Source organism: Peromyscus leucopus, chromosome 2, assembly GCF_004664715.2.
Source record: "Peromyscus leucopus breed LL Stock chromosome 2, UCI_PerLeu_2.1, whole genome shotgun sequence".
Taxonomy (NCBI): domain Eukaryota; kingdom Metazoa; phylum Chordata; class Mammalia; order Rodentia; family Cricetidae; genus Peromyscus; species Peromyscus leucopus.
In genome coordinates this window covers 142,463,805-142,486,281 of record NC_051064.1, presented here as the reverse complement: position 1 = coordinate 142,486,281, position 22,477 = coordinate 142,463,805, and the positions used below count along the sequence as shown (strand labels likewise).

Below are 22,477 nucleotides of genomic sequence, written 5' to 3'. Positions count from 1 at the left end.
GTGCCCACAAGGGCATCGCAGGCTGGGTCCGGGGCTCTTCAGCCTCCACACCTTAGCAGGGAGGTGGAGGGAAGAGAAGGTCCCTACTAGGTCTTATGACACTTGGCCTCATGTATAACAGGAACTTAGGGGTGAGGTTCTGCCTTCCAGACTCAGTTTCCCTGGCTGTGGTTCCACTGGTAAAGTGGGGTCTCTGGGTGTGGCTTTGGGGGGACAAGAAGATACCCTGGGCCTCCTTCTTCGAGGTCTCTCAGGAGTTTGTGTTGGAGATGAGTCCCCCCCAACCCCTCAGACCCTCATCCAGGGCTCAGCAATATTGCCTTCCCCGGGAGACCAGGTCAACTTCATCCAGGATAAGCAGACTACTTTAATGTCACCAGAGAACCCTGTGGGAGGTGAAGGGCAGGGGGAGGGGGAACGGGTTCTCTTGGCTGGGGACCATGGGGTCACAGAGGAGCCAGGTAAGAGGGGAGCGACAGACAGACCCTCCAGAGATGTTAGAGAGTCGAGGAATGGCTTGACCAGAAGAATCAGTCCCACCTTCCGTGGGACAGATGCACGGAGGACGTGGGGAGGGGCTGAGCCCAAGTCAAGGCTGGCTCCCCGGGCCCCTCCAAATGACCCTCCCAGTCTTTCCATGGTGTCCTCCTGGGGGCCTGACTGTCAGCTCTCCTGGGGCCGGTTGCCCTGGTGTCTGCTTAGAGTCCAGGAGCAGGCCGAGGGCAGAGGCCCTGGAGAGGCCAAGCACACAAAGCAGGGGGCTCCCACTGTTGAGGGCAGGTCCACGGAGGCACTGAGTGGTCTACAGGAATGATGGCTACCATCCCCGCCACATTCCACCCTGTGTTTGTCCCAAGGAGTCAAGAGATGCCCAGTGCGGGGCTAGCGTTGGCCTCCCAGCAAGGTGTGCAGACCCTGGACGGGCCAGCTTGCCTCAGTTGTAGAACACTTCATCCTCCTCTTCCGAGAGAGAGCCACTGTCCACGGAGGGCAGGGAGTCGTGGAAGTGGGCTCCGCTGTCAGGCCCCTGAGCCCCTGGCAGCCGCTGCCGATGCCGCTGGGTGGGGCTAGGGGGCTCCTCCGGTGAGGGCCAGGCATCATCAAGGGTGAGGCCAGGGGAGCAGGCTAGGAGACTGTCGTCCTGTGAAGGGCCACTCAGGAGGCTGTCCTGAAGGTAGATGCTCTCCAGGTCTAGAATACCAAAAAGGGGATACAGAGGAGAGATGGAATCCTGCATCCTGTGTCCTACCTCCCTGGATATGGGAGGCCAGGCAAGGGTCAGGAGCCCTGTAGGTCACTCACTGCTAAGCTTGTGTGACCCCAGGCAGGTCTCCAAACCTCTCTGAGCTCAGTTGTCTCCCCATGCCAGGGAGCAGAGTAGCCAAGAGCCAAGGAAGTGAGTATTGGGACAAGGGGTCCTCCTTCTGGTTCTCTGTCCCCTCCCCTCCCGGAAATAGGGAGAATCAAGTGAGGTATGTCAATGTAAGCTTCACCAGGACCCAGGTTTGGGGAAGCAGTACCCACAATGCACCTAGTGCCAGCTCAAGCCACACCACAGCCAGACTTTCCTTTTTGCTCAGGGCACTCCCTGGAAATGTGCAGGCCAGGACTGCCAGTCCCAGGTTACTGAGGAAGAAGCTAAGCCATGGAGAAGCGGGGTGGGGAGAGACCTAGGCACCACCCTCGGCGCTCCTCTGCCCACCCTGCCTCGGTATCCCCGGCTGTACCTTGGAGCTGGAAGGCACCCTGGGTACTGTCCTCTGGCTGCAGTTCTTCGTCATCCAGGGAGGACCAGGCACTCAGAGTGGCCTCCGTGATAGCAAACTGCTCCGCGACACCTGAGGGCACAGCAAGATCAGGCTCCGTGATGGAGCCTGTGGGTGGGAAGGGGGCACTCTCTGCCTCCACAGGCCTCCCTGGACTGTCCCTTTCTCCCCAGGCAATGAAGAAAGCCACCTAGCACCCCACCCACCACCTTGTGCTCAGACCCAGCTTCACCCCTGTCGACCCCGCCTATGGCCTCCCTCCTTGCACCCCCACTCACCTGCAGCAAAGCGGGCCTCTCGTAGCTCGTCAGGGAGACAGCAATAGTGTTCATCCTCTGCTGAGGACAGCCCCCAGCCTGACTGCTGGGCACTCCAGCCTTTCCACTCGATGAGGTGGGCCACTCGGCCACGAGCCATGGCTGTGGGCTTTGTGATGTGGTCCTTGATGCTCTGTACCACCCCTGTGAGGTCATGGATGGCTGTCGGGTGACCACCCCAGTTCAGGGCACCCCAAACCTCAGACACCCCATGCTCTGTATCTCAACCGCCCCTGATCTATAGGCCTGCACCCCTCGGGTTCCTGGAACCATGGCCAGGGGGAGCTTTGCCTCCCACAACCCACATCCTGCCCTGTGCCCTCCCCAGGATCATGGCCCTACTTCACTTACGTGTCTCACCCATTTGTATGCCCCGCCTTCCTCCCCAATGTCTTAGTGACTCTGGACCAGGTTTCCAACCCAGTCTCTCCTTTCCCACACTGGCTGTGATCTTCAGTTCCTCTCGGACTCTGCACCCTCCACTCATGACTGGACAGTCCCAAGGGAGTTGCCCTGTGCCCCCAGATCTGCGGAGCGAGACTCTGGTGTGGAGCACTCAGGGAGTGCTACCCGGAGGAAGTGGCCTGGAGTTGGGCTCTGAAGGCCAACTTCAGATGGTAGAGATGGGAGCCAGGCTGTTTCATAGGTGAGATGAGATTAAAGGCACAGCAAAGCTGGCATAACACCGGTACAATCAAGGGTGACACAGCGACAAGCGACTGGGAGCCCTGCAGGGGCCAGACTGGGGCTGGAGAGCCAAGGTGACAGTCTGTTGTCCTTCCGCACAGCAATGGACAGTGATAGCCAGACACAGACACAGAGATTAGATCTGTTCCTTGGAAACAGCATTCCAATTGGAAGATGGAAGTTCAAGGGTGGAGATGGGAGACGGGACAATTCCGGGCCATTGCAAGGGACCCAGCAAAAGGCAGGCCAGGTCTAAACAGGAGGAGAAGGGCCGGGGGAGCATTTGACTTGACTGGCTGGGTGTGGAAGGTGATGGAGAGGTGTCAGGAACAGCTTCACTATGGAGGCGGAGACAGATCTGGGCATCCCCAGGGTCCTGAAAGCCACGCAGACATGAGGCCCTGGGGAATGCGGGTTCCGAGGGCAAGTGAGACATCCACAGGCACGAGGGACCAGGGACTTGGGAGTGATGGAGACGAGAAAGAAGGGGAGACCTGCTCCCCCAAGTGGGGTCCTGGACTGCAGAGTCCTTTGGGAGAGGTGGTGTTTCTCAGGCGCTTGAGGACAGAGAGGGGGGGAGGTGGGTGGCAGGTATTTCAGGCAGGGGAAGCTGCAGAGACAGGGGTGGAGGGAGGCAGCCAAGTCCTATGGGAACCTGAAAGGATCTGGGGTGGTGTGGGGAGAAGCTGTAAGAGGGCACTGGAGGGCCCAGTGGCCTGGTAGGCTGGGCTGAGGGCCGTCTACGGCCAAGAGCAGCAGCGTGGGTCCCCTGCCCGCTTGTGTGCCCTTCTAGCTACCTGGGTGAGCCTCTCCCGGCTCCCTCCCACACCCGCTTCAGAGAACTATCACAGCTTCAGGTGCCGCCTCATGCCCTCAAAGTGGCATAGTCTTCCTCATAGACAACTGAACACTGAAGTCCAGACACACGGTCTTCCTTCAGGCTACCCTGCTGCAGAGCTCCAGGTGGGTTGAGACGGGGAGGGAACTCAACTGTAACCAAGTCTTCACTCAGCCTCCCCTGCTTCCTTCACTCCCCAGGGACCCACCTAAGAGCAATCCCCCCGGGGGACACTGTCCCCACCTCAGGCTCTGCTTCTAGGGAACAAGACCCAAGGTGACGTGGGAGACCACGCAGCCAGACACCCAGAAACTGCACGCACACCTCCCTCTGAGGCATCCCCAGGGCCTGAAAACCCAGCAAGTCAGCTCCGGAGAGAGGAACCCAGCCTGAAGTCTGGCAATTAGAAAACGTGACACACAACGTGACTGTGACCCTTTGCCTCCCCTCAGCGCATGTCTGGGGAGGAGCCCACAACCTCTAAGGGCTGGAGGGGGGCTGTGGGGACCTACCCACAAGGGATGAGGTGGCCAGGGCAGCCACGCTATAGTTGCTGGCACAGGCTCTGGAGTCGGATATGTAGCCATTGGTGGTCTGGAAGCACCTCTGTAGAAAAGAAAGGGATAGTTGGGAAGGACAGCCAGCCAGAGGACATTGCACCCCACCCCCGTGCGCCCCCGCAGACCATTGTTACCACCCACTCATCCTTAGGTGGTGGCCAGGGACCAGGTAGGGAGGTCCTATCCATTCCCACCAGACTTCCTTCCCTGGGCTGGCAGGACTGCGGGCCTGGGGTGGGCACAGCAGAGGAAGGAGGGACAGTGGCGTCAGTTGGGCTGGCAGGACTGCGGGAGAGCAAGCACACTGACCTGCCACGGATCCCAACAGAAATCCATCTGCTTGTCCTGAAGCAAGAGGAGAGAGGGAGCAGTCAGGGCTGGGGCATCATGGCCAAGTCCTGCAGGGTAGGGTGGCTCCACCTTGTGGTGCTCTGAGAGAAAGATCAAGGTCTACCCATGCCCGGCTGTCCCCTAGCACCCAGAAAATGAAGTGGGATACAGTGGCCTTGGGAGGAGAGGGATTGGTGCAGGTAATAGGTCTGACCTAGGCTGGAGTATGCTTTCACTATTTCCTGTTGCCTGGGGACTAGGGACTTTTTAAATTGCGTGTGAGTGAGTGAGTGAGTGAGTGAGTGAGTGAGTGAGTGTGTGTCTGTGTGTGTGTGTAGGTGCCTGCCTCTGTGTGTGTGTCTGCGTGTGTCTCTGTGTGTGTCTGTGCACATGAGTGCAGGTGCCCGAAGAGGCCAGAAAAGCTGGAGATGGAGTTATAGGTGGTTGTGATCCACCCAGTGTGGGTGCTGGGAACCGAACTCAGGTCCTCTGTAAGATATTCTCTCTCTCTCTCTCTCTCTCTCTCTCTCTCTCTCTCTCTCTCTCTCTCTCTCTGTCTCTCTTTTGAGCTGAGTATCGAACCCAGGGCCTTGTGCTTGCTAGGCAAGCGCTCTACCACTGAGCTAAATCCCCAACCCGCAATACATTCTCTTAATCACTGAACTATCTATCTTTCAAGCTTGAGACTAGAGACTTAAACCACTCATACACATAAATTAAAAATAAATACATCTTAAAAAATCAACTGGCAGGTTCAAGCCACATCCCTGGACAAATATGGAAATTATGTACTGGGATCCCTTGACACACCAGGACTCTTCACTACACCAGAACCCCTTGCTACATACACCTTCCTGATCTATGTGGAGAAGCCCCCTGCTTTTACTCTCAAGAAGCTGTTGCCAGTTGCTAAGCAGTTCTGGGCTGGTAGCAGAACCTGCCATCTACAAGGCTGAGTTCATGTGGACAGGAAGACCTTTGGGATGGTATTGTGTTTTCTAGGTAAGTCCGGCTCAGTCCCTGATACCCAGCCCAGTGCAGACCCTCATCCAGCTGAACTCCAAGCCCTTGGGTGCCCCTAGTGCCTATGGAGAAACTGGAGTTGGCAAGGAGGAAAGGACTGAGAATGGTCTCTGCTTGCCTTAGGGAGATAAAAGAGCAGCTGGAGCCAGGGCAGGCAGGAGGAGGGTGAGGAGTGGCCAGTTACCTTGCCAGCAACATGGTCTGGAACAGTGGCAGGTGGATGGCTGGAGGGCAGATCCCGATTCAGGAGGTCTGTGCCCTGAGGCCTGGGACAGTCTTTGTGGGCACTTGTGAACAGATCTGGAAATAAAACGACAGGAGGAATTAAAACAAAAACAAAAAACCCCAACTGACCCATAGCAATAAGGCAGGAAGAGGAAATAGGGGCATCTGAACTGAAAAGGAGGAAGTCAAGCTATCCCTGTTTTACATGTAGAAAAACTAAAGACAGCTGAGCAGTGGTGGCCCACACCTTTAATCCCAGCATTTGGGAGGCAGAGGCAGGTGGATCTCTGTGAGTTTGAAGCCAGCCTGGTCTACAGAGCAAGTTCCAGGACAGACAGAACTGTCACACAGAGAAACCCTATCTCGAAAAACCAAAGAGGAAAGAAAGAAAAAAGAAAAACTAAAGATTCTGCCAAAAAAAAAAAAAAAAGTTGAACTGATAAACTTGTTATGCCCGAATCATGAGCCCCCCACCAGAGATCACCAGGAATCTGAGTTCATATGCAAAAGTGAAGAGCCTTTATTGCAAGCTCGAGCTTGGACTCTCCACCTGTTCTGACACAGCATTGGATCAGGGAGAGCCCTGAGATCAGTTATGGCAGGGTTTTTAAGGAGTAAGGGATGGGGTGGGGGAGGTAGGGGAATTCCGGATTCAGATGGGGGTTGAACTGACTGGGCAGAAGTGGGGCACCGAAGTCTGGCCAAACAGGGATTGGTACTGGCATTGCTGCAAGGAAATTGGCAACCTGTATACAAGTGATGTAAGCTATCCCTAATGTTCTGGAGCATCTAGTACTTGTTTGACTCGATTCTGATTGGTCCCCTGCAGGGTAGTTTGTGGCTTTTTCTGGTTATCGTAATGGTGAGGCCTAGTCCCGATATTGTTAGTCTATAGCCTGTCATGGCTGTACTGATGTTAAGCCTCTTTAAAACTAATCAGTAAAGATGCAGTATACAAAATTAACATACAAAAAAAAGTAGTATAGTCAAGTGTGGGTTATAGTTCACACCCAAGGTCCCAGCTATGAGGGCAAAGTAGGAGAATCATTGAATCCCAGGAGTTGGAGACCAGCCTCAGATACAAAGGATCTTATTGATTGTATACTTTAAAAAAAGAAAAGAAAAGAAAAAAAGAAGGAAAAGGATGATGTTGGAGACATAGCTCAGTGGGTGGGGTATTTGCCTAACACGTATGAAGTCCTGGGTTCAATGTTCAGCACACATTTGTAATCCCAGCACTCTGGAGGTAAAGACAGGAGGATCATAAGTTCAAGGTCATCCCTGGATATGTAGCAACTTTGAGGCTAGCCTCAGCTACATAAGACTTTATCTCTTAAAAAAAAAAAGAAAAAAAAGAAAGGAAGAAAGAAAGACAGAAAAGAAAAGCTGGGCAGTGGTGACTCACACCTTTAATCCCAACACTTGGAAGGCAGAGGCAGGTGGATCTCTGTGAGTTCAAGACCAGCCTGTCTACAGAGTGAGTTCCAGAACTTGTAGCCAGTGCTACACAGAGACCCTGTCTTGAAAAAGGAAGACTTTATCTCTAAATTAATAAATAAAATCAACAAATAAATGAAAAGCTTCTGATTCTTTCTCCTCTTCTTCCTCCATCGTTGAGACAGAGGTTTTCTATGTAGCCCAGGCTATCTTTGAACTTCCTGCCCCAGCCTGCTAAGCAGCTGGCACTGTAAGTCTGTGCCCAGTGCCCACTATTGTGATTATTTTTACTTTATAATTTTCTTTGAGACAGGGTCTCACTATGTAGCCCTGGCCAGTCTGGAACTTTCTAGGTAGACCAGGCTAGACTTGAACTCACAGAGATCTACCTGACTCTGTCTCCCAAGTGCTGGGATTAAAGGTGTGTGCCACCACATTGGTATAATTTTTTTTAATAAAAAAAAAATGTATTTGAGGAGCTGGAGTGGAGTGTGGCTGGAGTTCCCCAGACAAGTCAGAAGAGCTGGGTTCTGTCTCCAGTCACACCCCACTTCAGATCCCAACAAGTCAGGGGAGAAAGGGGTCCCCACAGAGGAAGAGCTGCAGAGCTCACAGCTCAGGCACAGCCAGCTTGGCTGGAGGAAGGGAGATGAGGACAGGCTTGCATTCAAGGTGAGAGTTTTCAGCCCAATTACATCCTGAAAGAGGCTAGAGGATCTGGGACCTGCCCCAAGGCTGGAATGCATGGGCCAAGGCTGAGAGGCTGGAGCCAGGCTGTCTGGGACGCTATAGGAGAGGAGGGCAAGGTGAGCGTCAGTGTCCTCTCCTGCCCCAAAGTGACCCAGACATGAGGAGGGCAGGACATAGAGGACCGCATGGGTTCTGAGAGTAAGGGCTGAACCATGTGCTCGTCCTCTGCTATCCCCAGCACAGCTTGCTGCATGCCAATCCTGGCTATACGACCCCGAGTTAATGTTGCTCTTGTCTGGGCTCCAGTACCTCCCAACTCTACAAAGGAAGGACTCAGTGGCGGGGCAGGGGCCACGTCCTTCAGTGGTCATGCAAGCCGTTCATCGGGTTTGTTTTTCATCATCAGAGCCAGAGGAAGCCTAAGATTCATTCTGTCCTGTGTCATGAAGCTTCTGTGTGTCACACGTACACAGGCATATACTCACGCAAGTGCTCGTGTGCGTGTGTGTGTGCGTGTGTGTGTGTGTGTGTGTGTGTGTGTGTGTGAATTCACACAGGTGAGAATTTTCTAGGTGTGCACAACACTGGGTCAAAATGCATAATATATTTGTTCCTACAGGTCTGTCTTAGTTACTTTTCTACTGTGGTACTAAGATACCATGATTAAGGCAACTTATAGAAGAAACAGTTAAGTGGGAGATCATGGTTTCAGAGGGTGAGTCTATGGCCATCATGGTGGAGAGCATGGCAACAGGCAGGTATGGCACTGCCACGGTGGCTAAGAGCTCACATCCTGATCCACAAGCATAAAGCCAAGAGAGAGAGAGAGAGAAAAAAAGAGAGAGAGAGAGAGAGAGAGAGAGAGAGAGAGAGAATTGGGAACAGCATGAGCTTTTGAAACCTCCAAGCCTGTCCCCAGTGACACGCCTCCTCCAGCAAGGCCACACCTCCTAATCCTTCCCAAACAGTTCCACTAACTAGAGACCAAGTATTCAAATATATGAGGGCATTCTACAGGGGCATTCTCATTCACGACAAGGTTCAAAAATAACAGTTTGAAAACTCAACCAGCAAGATGTCTCAGTGGATTAAAGGTGCCTGCTGCCAAGCCCGCTGATCTGGGTTCCAACCCGGGGAGCCATAGGTGACAGGCGAGAGCTGACTCCCAGTTTGTCTATGACCATCACGCATGTAATGTCACATGCACACACCCACACCCACACAACAGACAAGTAAATATAAAAAAGAAGAAAAATTAGGAGCTGGAGAGGTAGCCTAGTGTTTAAGAGCCCTGACTGCTCTCCCAGAGGACCTGGGTTCGATTCCCAGCACCTACATGGCAGCTCACAACCACCTGTAACTCCAATTCCAGGGTATCTAATGTCTTCCCTGGCCTCTATGGGCACTAGAGACAGACATGATGTACAGGCATACATGCAGGCAAAACACACATATAAATTTTTTTTCTTTTTTCTTCCTTTTTTTTTTTTTTTTTTTTTGGTTTTTTGAGACAGGGTTTCTCTGTGTAGTTTTGGTGCCTGTCCTGGATCTCGCTCTGTAGACCAGGCTGGCCTCGAACTCACAGAGATCCTCCTGGCTCTGCCTCCTGAGTACTGGGATTAAAGGCATGCGCCACCACTGTCAGCCTTTTCAAATTATTTAATTTTTTTTTTTTGAAGTTTGAAAGCTGTGACTAGAGTTCATGATTCATGCTTGGACCCAGCACTGGGGACTGAGGCAGAAGGATCGGGAGTCTGAAGCCAGTCAGAATACATGGTGTGTTCCAAGTCAGGCTAGAATACACAGCAACACCACACACACACACACACACACACACACACACACACACACCATACACACCATACACACATACCACACACCACACACTATAGACACCATACACACATACCACACACACACACACCACACACACACACACCATACACACACACCATACACACACACCATACACACCATACACACATACCACACACCACACACACACACACCACACACAGAGACATACCACACACACACACACCATACACACCATGCACACATACCACACACCACACACACACACACCATACACACCATACACACACACATACACACACACACACACACCACACAGAGACATACCACACACCACACACACACAGACATACCACACACACACACACACATACACTATAGACACCATACACACATACCACACACCACACACACAGACATACCACACACACCATACATACACACACACATAGACATACCACACACACACATACTATAGACGCCATACACATATTCCACACACCACACACACACACATACCACACACACACACACACCACACACATACACCATCCACACATACGCTACACACAGAGAGATGCAGAGAGACACACACAGAGACACACCACACACACAGACACATCACACATGCATACACACTATAGACATACACACACCATACACACAAACCACACATACACCACACACACCACATACACACATACTACACACACACACACACACACACACACACACACACACACACACACTACCATCACACACGCACACACCAAAAAACAAAAACTTAAGAAACACTGAATGTTCTGGAATCCTGCATGTTGCGCAAAGCCAGCATCTGACTGGCTACAGGGTGGTGCTGGGGACCTGGATGGGTGCTGGGGTGCTTCTGGACTCCCTGGGCACCCCTGGAAGCAGTGAGCTCTCCAGCTGCGGAGCAGGGAGTGAGAAGGATGGGAAGGGGAGCCAGGACAGCAGTGACACCAGACATTTGCCGAGGGGGGGGGCTGATGGCCCTGGCTCCAGGTCCTCCCCTGCCTGCCTGACACCCATCCCATCTGGGACCCAGGCACCTCTACCAAAGTCTCCTTCTCCCCCATGATGTCATGGGCTGGTTGCCATGGAGACGTCAGGTAATGAACCAGCCCAGGGTGAAATCACAGGCTGCTCTTAGCCCAGCAGGGACCTGGCTGCATCACGGCCTTGGTGACTGGAAAAACACACTGCCATGTGGGGTGGGGCAGGGGACAGCCCAGGGGACTGCCGATGCTTGCTTTTTTGGATGCCTCTCCCGAGGGAGCCGTGTGCGGACACTCCCTTTCTTTCACAGCGTACCCCTACTCCTTCCACTCAATGTCTGAGGCCCTCTCTTGGACCTGCTCCCTCTCCCTCAGGCTACAGGAGTGACAGCCCTCTTGTTACCATGGCAACCCGAAGACCATTCCGATTCTTCCAGGAAACGGGTGTCATCTAGAGGTCCCCTCCATCCCTCCGCTTATCAAGGATGTTTCCTGCCTTTCTACCAAAGCTCCCCAGACTGTCAGCTTAACCACCCAGACAGTTCTCCATAATCTCTAACTCACACTCTTCATGCTGCAGAGCCCCCATACCAGCCTTCATCTGCCTGGTCCCTGGGTGAATCTGAAGACCAGCCCCCCAGACTCCTCTCACTTGTTTCAGAGCTACCCAGTGCTCACAGCTATTCATCAGGGCTCTGGGTCCCAGCCCATTAGTCACCGTGGTTGCCACCTGCCCCCAGAGCGTTTCTCGGGAGCAAGAGAATTAGCCCGCAGCCACTTGGGAGGAGACAGAGCAGATGGAGTGAAGGGGGCTCTCTCCCAGCAGCACAGGGAAATCGAGACACAAGTGAGCAGCAGCCTGGGCGCACGGCCCCTGGCGCTGCCTCCCTGGAAGCCAGCCTCCCCAAAGAGGCTCGGCACCTGTGGCAAATGGATGCACCAGGGGGCCCCGCCCACTGGGATATGTCAGCCACCCTTGGCTCTGTACAGATGTAGCTTTGGGCTTAGTCTTCTGGACCACAGTCATGTGCTCCTCATATGCCCCCCCCCCATCCATGTGTGCTGAGGGCTACAGCAGAAGGCCACCACTGTGGCCAGGGCTCCCTCAGAGGAACTGCTCTCTCTGTCCTGTAGTCTGTCTTTCTGGACAGCGGGACTCCTGTGTCCTGTTCCTGGCATGGAGTTTGCCCTGGGACCCTCTGAACCCTACAGAGGGAGACCAGAGTATGAGGCATTGGCCTCTCTGCCTGGTGAGTCCCTGCCAGGACAGCAGGCCCCCAAACTTGGCAGAGACCCATTCTCCAACGTCTTCCCAGACCACAGGGCCATGATGGTCCTGTAGTTCTCTGGTTGGCTGAGCTCAGCGATGTTCATGGGGATCCCTTCCCATCCCCAACCAAGGGCTTCCACTCACCCCAGCTCCTCCTCATTCCCTCTCCCCTCCTGGGCCCCAGCCTACTCCAGTCACACCAACTCCAGGCAGCCTGCCAGGTTGGCCTAAGCTGACTAGGTAACTCCCTTGAGGGAGAAGCCTGGCCTGCGAGGATACGCTGCTTGTTTATTAAGCATGTGCTCTGGGTCAGACACCATGTTGATTTCTCACCTATGATTTCACTTTGAACCCTTCAAAGTAGGTAACAGCATGCCCATTTGACAGATGAGAAAATGAAGCCTCGGAGAGTCTGAGTGACTTATCCAAGGCACCAGGTAGTGGGTGGCATGGATGAGGTTCAGACCTAGAGGGCAGGATGAAAGTCCAACTACCAAACAGATAGTGCTGATCTCCAGAAAGGGACCAGTCATTTTTTTCTATGTGTGTGTGTGTGTGTGTGTGTGTGTGTGTGTGTGTGTGTGTGTGTGTATGTGTGTGTGTGGGCACTGCTTCCCCCCACTAGACTTCGAACATAAAACCGTGTCCCTCCCCTCAGATTAAACTACAGGAAATGTCCATCTATTCTCGTAGATGGTCCTCGATGGCCAATGTCTACTCTCATAAGAACCGATGCTCTGGACACTAGAGACCCCCAAGATAGGCCAGGAGGCTGACTGGGGGACCAGGAGGCTGACTGGGGGAGAGGACTGTGGTGGCAGGGGTGGATAGAGAAGCCGTGGAGCCAGGAAGCATAGGTGGGCACAGAGAGACCCCAAGATGGAGGGGGTAGATACTGACTTCCTGTGTGTCCCACGCTGTCCTCCACTGACAGCGCCAGGAAAACCCAACCAGCTGTGAGGCCTCTGAGCTATCCCAGAAATTGGTTCTGGACTGTTGGCCATGTACCAAGTGCTTTGGGGGAGAGCAGGGAGTCTTTGGAAAAGCAAAGGGCAGGGGCTCTTGCTCAGCACTGGGGCCCACGGACCTGAGTCTGCCTCTCTGTACTGCCAGGTGGGTGAGCCGGGTGAGGTTCTGCTCCACTCGGAACCCACTTCCCTCCCAGGTTCAAGGACAGCTAACTGGGTCAGGAGAGCCAAGACCTGGCTCAGCCTGGCTCAGGATAAGCATCCGAGGAGTGGCAGCTTAAAAATAGATGAACCGGACTCTGGTTGTAGCTCAGCTGGTGGAGTGTTGGCCTAGCATGCACAAAGTCCTGGGTTCGATCCTTTAGCCCCACATACGTGAGGCATGGTGGTACGTGCCTGTAATCCTAGCACCTGGGAGGTAGAGGCAAAAAGGATCAGGAGTTCAAGGTCATCCCCAGTTACATAGCAAGTTCAAGGTTAGCCTGGGCTACTGGAGATCTCATTTAAACAAGAGGAGGAAAAAGATAAGTAGGGCAAACGAGGTCCTCAAACATAAAATTCTAGCATTTGGGAGATGGAAGCAGGAGGATGACCTTGAGTTCAATGCCAGCCAGGACTACAGAATAAGGTCCTGTCTCAATAAACAAACAAACAGACAAACAAAATAAATGTTGAAAAATTAGAAATAGATAAGGAATACAAAATAGTTCCTAGATACAGTGTGTGTGGCCAGTATCCATCCCTCTGTGCCCAACACAAATGCCTGGCTCCTACTACTTCCTTGGAGGCAGGAGGGGTCCCCTTCCCCACCCAGAAGGCCTGGAGCAACTGTATGCAGGAAAGTTGATCCAGTAGCCCCGTGGGAGAAATGGCTATTGAGTGCTGACGCGGTACTGATGGTGGGGGTGGTCTTTACACTGAGACCCTCTCCCACCCAGCCCTACACTCCCACACTATCCCCATTCCCACTCAAGTCGATAAGTTCACACACTTGGGGACAGTGGAGCAGGGACTGCAGGCTGGGGACTCCTGATCCCCCAGCCCGGTGGCAGAAGCTAACTTCTGAGCAGGGTGGGTCTCTCAGGTGTAGCCTGGACCTGGAGTAGGGGAAACTGGGCAGCCCCAGTTGGTTGCAGGTCCAGGCTCCATGAAGCATCAGTGCAAAGTTCATGATCCCTGACCTCCGCTTCAGGCTCTTCACATGGCTCAGGCAAACCCTGGGCAGGTAAACTTGTAACTGGTCCAAGTTTACAGAGGAAGGGACTCAGGAGCCCAGGGAAGCCTGAGATGATCCACAAGAGGCCAAGGGTGCTCAGGCTGAGGACCTGGGAGGCTGAGGACCTGGTAGCCCAGGCTAGCCTCGAACTCACAGAGATCCACCTGCCTCTGCCTCCCAAGTGCTGGGATTGAAAGCGTGCGCCACCACCGGCTCAAATCTCTCATCTAAGTTGCTGGAGTGCATGTTGAGACCACCGTCAGGCTCTGTCCTCTCAGGATAGGGAGAAGGCTAGAAAATGCAGCCTGATCTGGGGGCGGCACTCAGGATTCGGGAGGAAGAGTAGAGAGTGTCTCAGCCAGTGTGACCTCAACTGCCCCGGCAGAGGGGTCGTGGAGGGAGTATGGGAGATGGAGGACCCAGGCCTCAGCCTCACAGTGCCGACCTTGGCAGCCATCCCTGTAGTCCAGCCTCTGTCCTGTCTTTTGTGGATCCTGTGCTCACAGGCCAGCACACTCCGGGCTGGGCTCCCATGGCTGTGAGCATGGGTTGGGTTGGCCACGGGATGGAGAAGAGCTCTATCTGGTCACTAAGGAAATGTCCAGATCTTTAACTCCTGGAACTGCCTCCATGGGAGACTCCCTAGAGTCTTGAAGGTTTCTGGGGACAGCTCAGACTCGGAGAGCCTGGGGCTGAAAGACCCATCCTCAATCTCTGCTCTGCCTCACAGGCCAGGTGCATGCTGGGTTCCTCCGGTCTCACAGGACCATGCTGCTTCTAACGCACCGGCTGACATTCAGGAGGTAGCCATGTTACCATCAACCAGCTTGAACCAACTTCAGACAGACTGACTCTGCTTCTCCCCTCCCCCGCCCATTCCCCCAATGCTGACACCTTACAGGGACACCCTGAGTCACTCCCCTGAATACTCTTCCATGAACTTGGGACAGAACTTCCTCAGAGTCCAGAGGATGGGGGTGGGGTGCTTTTCCCCAGACCAAGTTCCCCACCAGGGCCCACCCAGCCCAACTCTAAGGCCAGCTTATCCTTCTCTGCCTGAGTAAATTACTGGAGTAACCAGTGAAGTCTTCCAAGAACTTGGGTGGGGAGACTTGTCTTTACACTCTTACTCCCAGCCCACCCGATGCTCCCACAGAGAGTAAGAGTCCCAAGTGGGACAATAACCCAACCGTTTTTTTGGGGGGAGGGTATTTTGTTTTGACACAAGGTCTCATATAGCCCAGGTTGGCCATGAACTCTCTATGCTGTGGATGCTGGCCTTGAACTCTTGATCTCTCAGCTCCTTAGTGTTGAGATTACAGGCATGCCATGACAACTCCCAACCTCTTTTCTAAAATATTACTCCAAAGACAAATATGCCCATCCCCCAGCCTCTGTGAAAGACCCTATGCCCCCCATTCACAGACAGACCCCCACCCCTGCCCAGATGAGAGAGAGTTCCAGGAATCACCTTGGAGATAACCAAGGTGCCAGGTCAGAGACAAAGGCCCAGGGGTTACTGGGAACATCAGCTGTCCTCTATCCTCTCCTGTCCCCTGGGCAGGGATGGGGGTGGGGTAAAGCCACCCTTGATAACCTGTTCATCCCCACTGACCCCTTCCTGCCAGGGGGTTTCTAGGGCTGAAGACAGAGGTACAGGGAAAGAAAGAGACCCCGGGCTAGGAAGGCCTGCGTCTTGGGGAGCAGAAGCGAGGTCTGCTTGTCTTCCTGGAGCTCAGTGGCCCGTAAGAGGACCAGAAAGAACCGGAAGCCACTCTCCCCTCCCAGGCACACTGCAGGAGGCGTGTAGCTGCAGGGAAGAAAGCATGGCACCGGGACCTTGCTTCATGCCACCTGCCGGGTGCCGAGTGGGCGTGGGGTGCAGAGACCTCCGCCCGCTCTGCGCGCTGCCCGCTCTCCTCCCAAGCCCTGTCCCAATGGGGCACCGTGTCCCCTGGGGCGCGGCTGGTCCGTGAAGGGCGGACACCCACCCTGGGCTTCCCCGGGCCGCGCTTTGGTGCCCCTGCCCCTTGCCGCGTCCTGGGCAGCCGGGTCCTCACCTCGCGACACGCAGGAGCCCATCACGGGGCGGCGGGGTCGGGCCACTGCGCCCGGGGTGCGGCGGGCGGCCGCGCGCTCATGTCTCCGCGGGCCGGGGCTGCTCGGCTCGGCCTCCGCTAGCGCCTGGGTCGTCGTCCCCGCTGCCGCGTCCCGATCGCCTCGCGCCGCGCCCGCAGCTGCCAGGACCGGGCGACGCCGCGGCGGGCGGGGGACCCGGGGAGCGCGGAGGGCGGTGCTGGGGTGCGCCCCGCCCCCTCCGAGCCCGTGCACCTGTTGTCGCTGCCCGGGGTAACCTGGACTCTGCCCTGTAAGGAAGACTTCTAGCCTCAGACCTGAGTAGCACCTGCTGTCTGGAGCTCAAGGTCAGGGGAGGGGGCTGGAGGGGGGATTCTGCAAAGAGGAGTCCCATCCTACTGTGCACACTGAGAAGGATCAAGACTTTATTTGTGTGTGTGTGTGTGTGTGTGTGTGTGTGTGTGTGTGTGTGTGTGCCACAGCACGAGTATGGAGATGAAATGACACTTGGAAGAGTCTATTTCCTTCCACTATGTGGGTCCCAGGGATCTCCGGTGATCATACTTCCTGGAAAGTGCCTTTACCTGCTGAGCCATCTCCCCAGCCCCCAGGTCAGGGTTTTTTGACAGTCACCTGCTCATAGACAGATGCTGGCCCAGGGTGAGAGTTCCGAGAGAGGACCAGGACGCCACTAGTGGCCTCCTGGCTGGATAGAGGTCTCCTGCAAGAAGGCAGACTCCCTCCCAGGGCTCCTGTAGGGCAAAGAAATTTAGGCACAAGTCTTCTGCTCCACCTGGGGACTTCTGTCACGGAACAGCAGTGGCCCCATTAATTGCTGGCACTCACATGCCCTTCTGCATGTGTGGTCTCCACATCTCACACATACACTCTTGTGTGCATTCACAGGAGCTCATTCAGGATCCCTGAGTGGCCAGAGCTCCTTGGCAAACCTTGCCAGGCTCACAGCACCCCATATCTGAGCATTTACCAGACACGGGGCATCACAAATAATCCAGAGACAATTGGATTTACAGTACTTGGGAGCAGGGGTGACATCACTTCTATGCCAACACTTGGGAGGTAGAATCAGGAGGATCTGAAGTTCAAGGTCATCCTCGGATACATAGTGAGTTCAAGGTCAATCTGGGCTACATAGGACTCTGCCTTAAAAAAGGAAAAGATAAGAAAATGAAGTGTGTGGAAGGTTGTGCACGGGCTATGAGGCGATACTGCACCATTCTCCCAAGGGGCTGGAGCCCCTGGTGATGGATCGATCCCTGGGGGACCTCAAGGGTTGGCTGTCATGACTACAGCAACACAAATTACTGCAGCCTCCTGCATCCATAGGGGGAACTGAAACCACTACTCATATGAAGCACCGACCACACGCAAGTTGAACGACACTGGAGTGTCCACCGACCAGTGGGTGCAGGGCTCTGTCCCAGCTGCTCAGAGCCTGGTACTCTGCCCTCCGAGCCTAGCCTCCTGAGGCGGCTGTGAAGGGATCCTTCCTTATTATAAGAACACCCAGGTGGCTCACTCAGCATTAGGGTTGCTCCTGCCCCTGTGTGGAGAAGGAAAGACAGACCCGCCTATGTTCGAGCTCTGGTCCTGTCCTGTGCATGTGGCCTGGCACTGAGCAGGCAGATGTGTCTGCCCTTCTAATCGCTCTCCAGAACCAGTGTGGCTCGGAGGCAGGGCTCTGACTCACCATGATGTAAGGGCGGGAGCTGTTCACAGCTGCTAATGCTTCTGCTGGCAATGTAACAATCTGGGGACTGGGGTGGGGGTTTGGAAGAGGACCCCTGAAGAGAGGAGGGAGAGGTCAGTCAGTTCACAGGGTAAGAGATGCAAAGAGAGGTGGATGGGATGAGCAGAGCATCGTCTAGGGTCGCTGTCTGGCTGACTCAGCCCCAGATGGAGATGGAATGGATGCTTCTGCCCGCCCCATGTGTTTACAGTCTTCCTGCTGATTCAATCTTGTCACTGTACACACCGGTGCTCAGACAGAGGCAGGAGTTTGCTTAAGGTTACACAGCTTACTACTATCAGGACAGAGACCAGAACACAGGTCTCCTGATAGACACTCCAGCACTGGTACCATCCTGAGACTGGGCCATCCTGGGGGAGCCAAGTGCCTCTTCCTTGCATGTCCACATTCACCTTCCCAGTCCTTGGAATTCTGCTGAAGCAAACGATGTCCAGACAGCTCCAAGATGTGTGGCTGTCGTCCCTGGGACGGTCTGTCCTCTCCTCACTCACCCCACAGCCCATCTGCCCTGTGACCTTCCACTGCCCGCCTCCTGCCACACCCACTCATGGCAGAGAGGGGAGGACCTGGGATGACAGTGCCAGGATGCACCCTTCAGCCCTCACATTCTCTTCTCCTGGCATGATCTTGAGGACCCAGGCAGAGCCCCCCTCCCATGGCTATCCGTCAATAAATAGACATCTGCAACCGAGAAAGCCTGGCCTGCTGTGGGCATTGAAGCATGGGGAAGGGACGGTGCAGCGCTGGACGGGAGGAAGATTCATCTGCAGGAGCCACTACAGTGATGAATCAGACCAGTGCTTGCCCGGCAGTCCCAGGGTCAGCAGGGACGCTGTGAAGAGAGCCATGTGTGAGATGAGCTCAGGGTCAGGGTGGGAGGTGCCGTTTCCCTAGCCAGAAGAGCCTGTGAAAAGGAGAGCTCCCGCCAAGGGCCAGGGGACACGGGGACATGGGGACAGCTTCAAGTCTACAGTGACCCTGAAAACCGATTTTGAAGGTTGGGTAGAGTGTTGGCAGCTAGAACTGGTGGCAGGCTCTCTGTACACAGGGGTTTGAAAACAGGGATGCCTGGGGACACTCTGAGCACATGTGACATCTGGGGAGCAGTAGGAGAGGGGAGGCTGTGCCCCCTGAATGTAGAGGACCCTCTATTGAGCAGAACAGCAGCGATCTTCATCAGATTATATGTGCCCACTTGCAAGAGGCCACTGGCTACTGACTGCTAATGCCATCTCAGAGGAGAGGATGGGAAGGTCACTGGACCCTCGCCGGGATTCCAGACACTCCTCTCGGCTACCCGAATGTAATTCTGCCCTCAGAAGTTGCTAGAATCTCTAGGCTAGGGAAAGTTGATTGAACGGGGTTCCATCTACATGGCTATGGGGAAGCCATCATCTAGGCTGGGTGAACTAGCTGTTGTATGCAGCTACTTTGGGGGGGGTCCCACCAGGATCCTGCAAGTAACTCCTCACCCACACTCTGTAAGTGAGCCGGGTAAAGTCATTGTCTCCCTAGGGTGAACTGTGGTGGAATCGTGCTTGGGTTGGTCATTGAGACCTTGTGAGGGGTCTCTCCAAGGGAGGCAAAGCTTGACAGCAGAAAGAACAGCAGAGGTCCTGGCAGACCTGGGTAGGCATCCCGTGAATGGCAGGATCCTTAGTAGGTACTCAGTTAACAGGTGGTGATTGAATGTGAAAAAGTGAGACTTGCCCAAAGTCCCACATCTGGAAGAGTGATCATGGCCAAGACTCAGTCAGCCTGTGCTTCACCAGCAGGTATTCCCTGGTGGGCCAGGCAAGGGATACGTCAGTGCAGAGGCCCCTGCACACTGGAGGCTACAGGATGAGCAGAGGAGGCAGGAGGCAGGGTTTCTCCAGCAGTGATCAGGGTCCACTGGGGACCATTGCCAGCACAAGGTAGTAGATCCTTTGAGAAGGAGAAAGACTTGGCCTGGTCTGGTCTGGGGCTTGAAAGGCACATCTTGGGAGCTCCTGAGGATGGAGCCCACTGCCCAATCATGTATGAGGCGTAGAAGGGCATAGAGAGGAGTTTGCCAGTGGTCTGGGCGTGGGAGGAGGGACCCAGGAGACTGAAGAGAAGGAAAGAATCTTGGGTGGGTTCCAGCAGTCAGAGACTGAAGCCTTTCCAGAAAGATCTAGAAATAAGGCCACGGGCCAACCTCAGAATGTGTCCGTTCTCACTTGGGGCTGGGGTTTCCAGCTGGATCCTCAGATCAGACGTCTCCCTGACCCCTCAGACAGCAGGTGGACTAGAGAGGGGAGAGAGTGAGAGAAAGAGAGAGAGGGTGTGTACTCTCAGTCTGATGGGGGAGAGAGGCCTGGGGGAGCTCAGTCTGATGGAGACAGTGACCACCACTGACTGTACTGGACCCTGGGACACCAGGGAGAGACAGGGAAGCTTCCAGGAGCAAAGAGAACTGTGGAGTGAGTAATGCGGTATATTAAGTTTGTCTCTCAAATGCCTGGTCCACGATGGCTGTTTCATGACAGGATCCTTTTCTCAGGGTCCAGGGGGCTGGTGATGTAACTCTGGTTCCGATGGTTTCTGCAAGCAGAGAAATCCCCCTGCCAGAACCAACAAGGCCTTGATGACGGTAACGTTGAGTTGTGCCTGTCACACAGCAAGTGACCACCAGGGGGCAGCCTGAGACGGCATCATTCTAAACAGTTTTCACGTTCCTTTCCCACCTTTGGCCAATTGACACAGACAGTACCACGCTGGCAACTCTGACCCAGCCAGGGCTCAAGGTTGTGCACACTGCGACCTGAACTTGGCGGCTGGTGACGGGGAGGGACTAAAACATTTCCCCCCGTTCTGGCCACTGGACCCTGAGATTCACCACGGAGCTGTGTCTGTCTCAGGTATGAGTCCCTTCTCCTGAGCCACGACTACAATGTTGCATCCACACAACTACAAGGTTGCATCCACATGACTACCACAGCTACAAGGTTGCATCCACACGACTACAAGGTTGCATCCACACGACTACAAGGTTGCATCCACCCAGAAGGGGGCTTTGTTCTCAGAGGACAACTCTATATAGAACACAGTCCCTCAGTCTGAGATCTGCATGGTCCTGAGCCCACTGTACAGATGTGGAGACTGAGAGCCAGTAGAAAGACCAAGGCTAGGTAGAAGAACTGGGACTTGAACCCACAGCCATGGGCCCCTCTGATTAAGTGTACTCATGGGGTGGAGGGTAGCTAAGTGCTAACTTTTGGAGATATTCCTGGCCTGACAGTCCCAGGAGGCTGGGAAAGTGTGACCTAAGAAAGTCATACTCAGCTAAAGACTGGAGCAGGGGACTTCTAGTCAGAATCAGATGTCAGTTAGAATCTTCCTCAGACACCCAGGTAGGCTACGTGTAACAAGATTTTCCAGTCTTGCCGGGAGGTGGTGGCGGCGGCGGCGGCGGCGGCGGCGGCGGCGGCGGCGGCGGCGGCGCACGCCTTTAATCCCAGCACTTGGGAGGCAGAGCCAGGCGGATCTCTGTGAGTTCGAGGCCAGCCTGGACTTCCAAGTGAGTTCCAGGAAAGGCGCAAAGCTTTTCCCAGTCTGACAGGAGAGGGGGTGGTAGAACCCTCAGGGAGCCCCACATCTGATGGAAGAGACGCAGCTGACTGTGCTGAGACCCTGTCCTGAGCACTGTGGACACTGGCATGAGGTTACCCAGCCTAGAAGCTCACAGGTGTAGGGACACCTAGTCGTGAGGATGGCCCTTCCCACAGAGGTGCCCTGCTGAGCCAGATGGGGCCTTGGTGGGGCTTGGGGGTAATTCGGGTGCTCAGGTTACTAACAGCATGGTGCATTGCCTGGCATGAATTTAACCCTTCAATAGCCCAAGCAGTGAGTCCACACCATGGTCATATGGGACAGCTTAGACAGTCCCGCCACTCGATGAGTGCACGCCTTTAATCCCAGCACTCGGGAGGCAGAGGCAGGCCAATCTCTGTGAGTGCAAGGCCAGCCTGGTCTACAGAGCAAGTTCCAGGACAGCCAGGGCTACACAGAGAAACCCTGTCTCGAAAAATCAAAAGAAAAAAGAAAAGAAACACCCACCACTAAGCTACACTCAGCCCAGTCCCGCTTTGTCATGACCTCTAAGGTGATTCCAAACCTGGAAACTCCTGGGGCCTCGGGGACCTGTCTTGCCCTCGCCATTCCTGCCTCTGGATATTTGAACAAGCCATACATCCCCCTGCACCAGGCCGCACCATACATGCCTGCCCTTTGAGTCCTGTCCATCCTGCTTCCTCACCCTCATCTTTACTCTTCAAACTTCCTGCAAGATACTCACCCCCCACAACAGGATGCAAAGAGCACACAGGCCGAGACTGGAGACTGACGCTGGTGTTAACAACCTATGGCACACAGCCTGTTTCTGTAAATAAAGTTTTATTTAAACACATCCATGCCTATTCATTCGCCTATTTTCTTTAGCTGTTACGCTA

At 54.4% G+C, this 22,477-nt stretch overlaps 1 protein-coding gene across 1 annotated transcript; it reads right to left on the bottom strand.

Moving 5' to 3' along the window:
• Positions 1 to 347: 347 nt before the first annotated feature.
• Fam131c (family with sequence similarity 131 member C) lies at positions 348 to 16,380 on the bottom strand. Its single transcript, XM_028880693.2, has 7 exons — positions 16,219 to 16,380; positions 5,706 to 5,821; positions 4,478 to 4,513; positions 4,121 to 4,214; positions 2,045 to 2,227; positions 1,728 to 1,838; positions 348 to 1,191 (listed from the first exon to the last, which is right to left on the bottom strand). The coding sequence occupies exons 1-7, from the start codon at positions 16,238 to 16,240 to the stop codon at positions 935 to 937; spliced, it is 819 nt and encodes a 272-aa protein (XP_028736526.1). The 5' UTR covers positions 16,241 to 16,380; the 3' UTR covers positions 348 to 934.
• Between the last annotated feature and the right edge of the window lie 6,097 nt (positions 16,381 to 22,477).

Bases quoted from the DNA above. Each gene is read 5' to 3' on its own strand.
- Fam131c (XM_028880693.2), bottom strand. From the start codon at position 16,240: ATGGGCTCCTGCGTGTCGCGAG. The intron at 2,228-4,120 runs GTAGGTCCCCAC...ATGACCTCACAG, and splicing joins GGCCACCTCATCCCTTGTGG to GGGTGGTACAGAGCATCAAG. The intron at 1,192-1,727 runs GTACAGCCGGGG...TTGGTATTCTAG, and splicing joins GGGTGCCTTCCAGCTCCAAG to ACCTGGAGAGCATCTACCTT.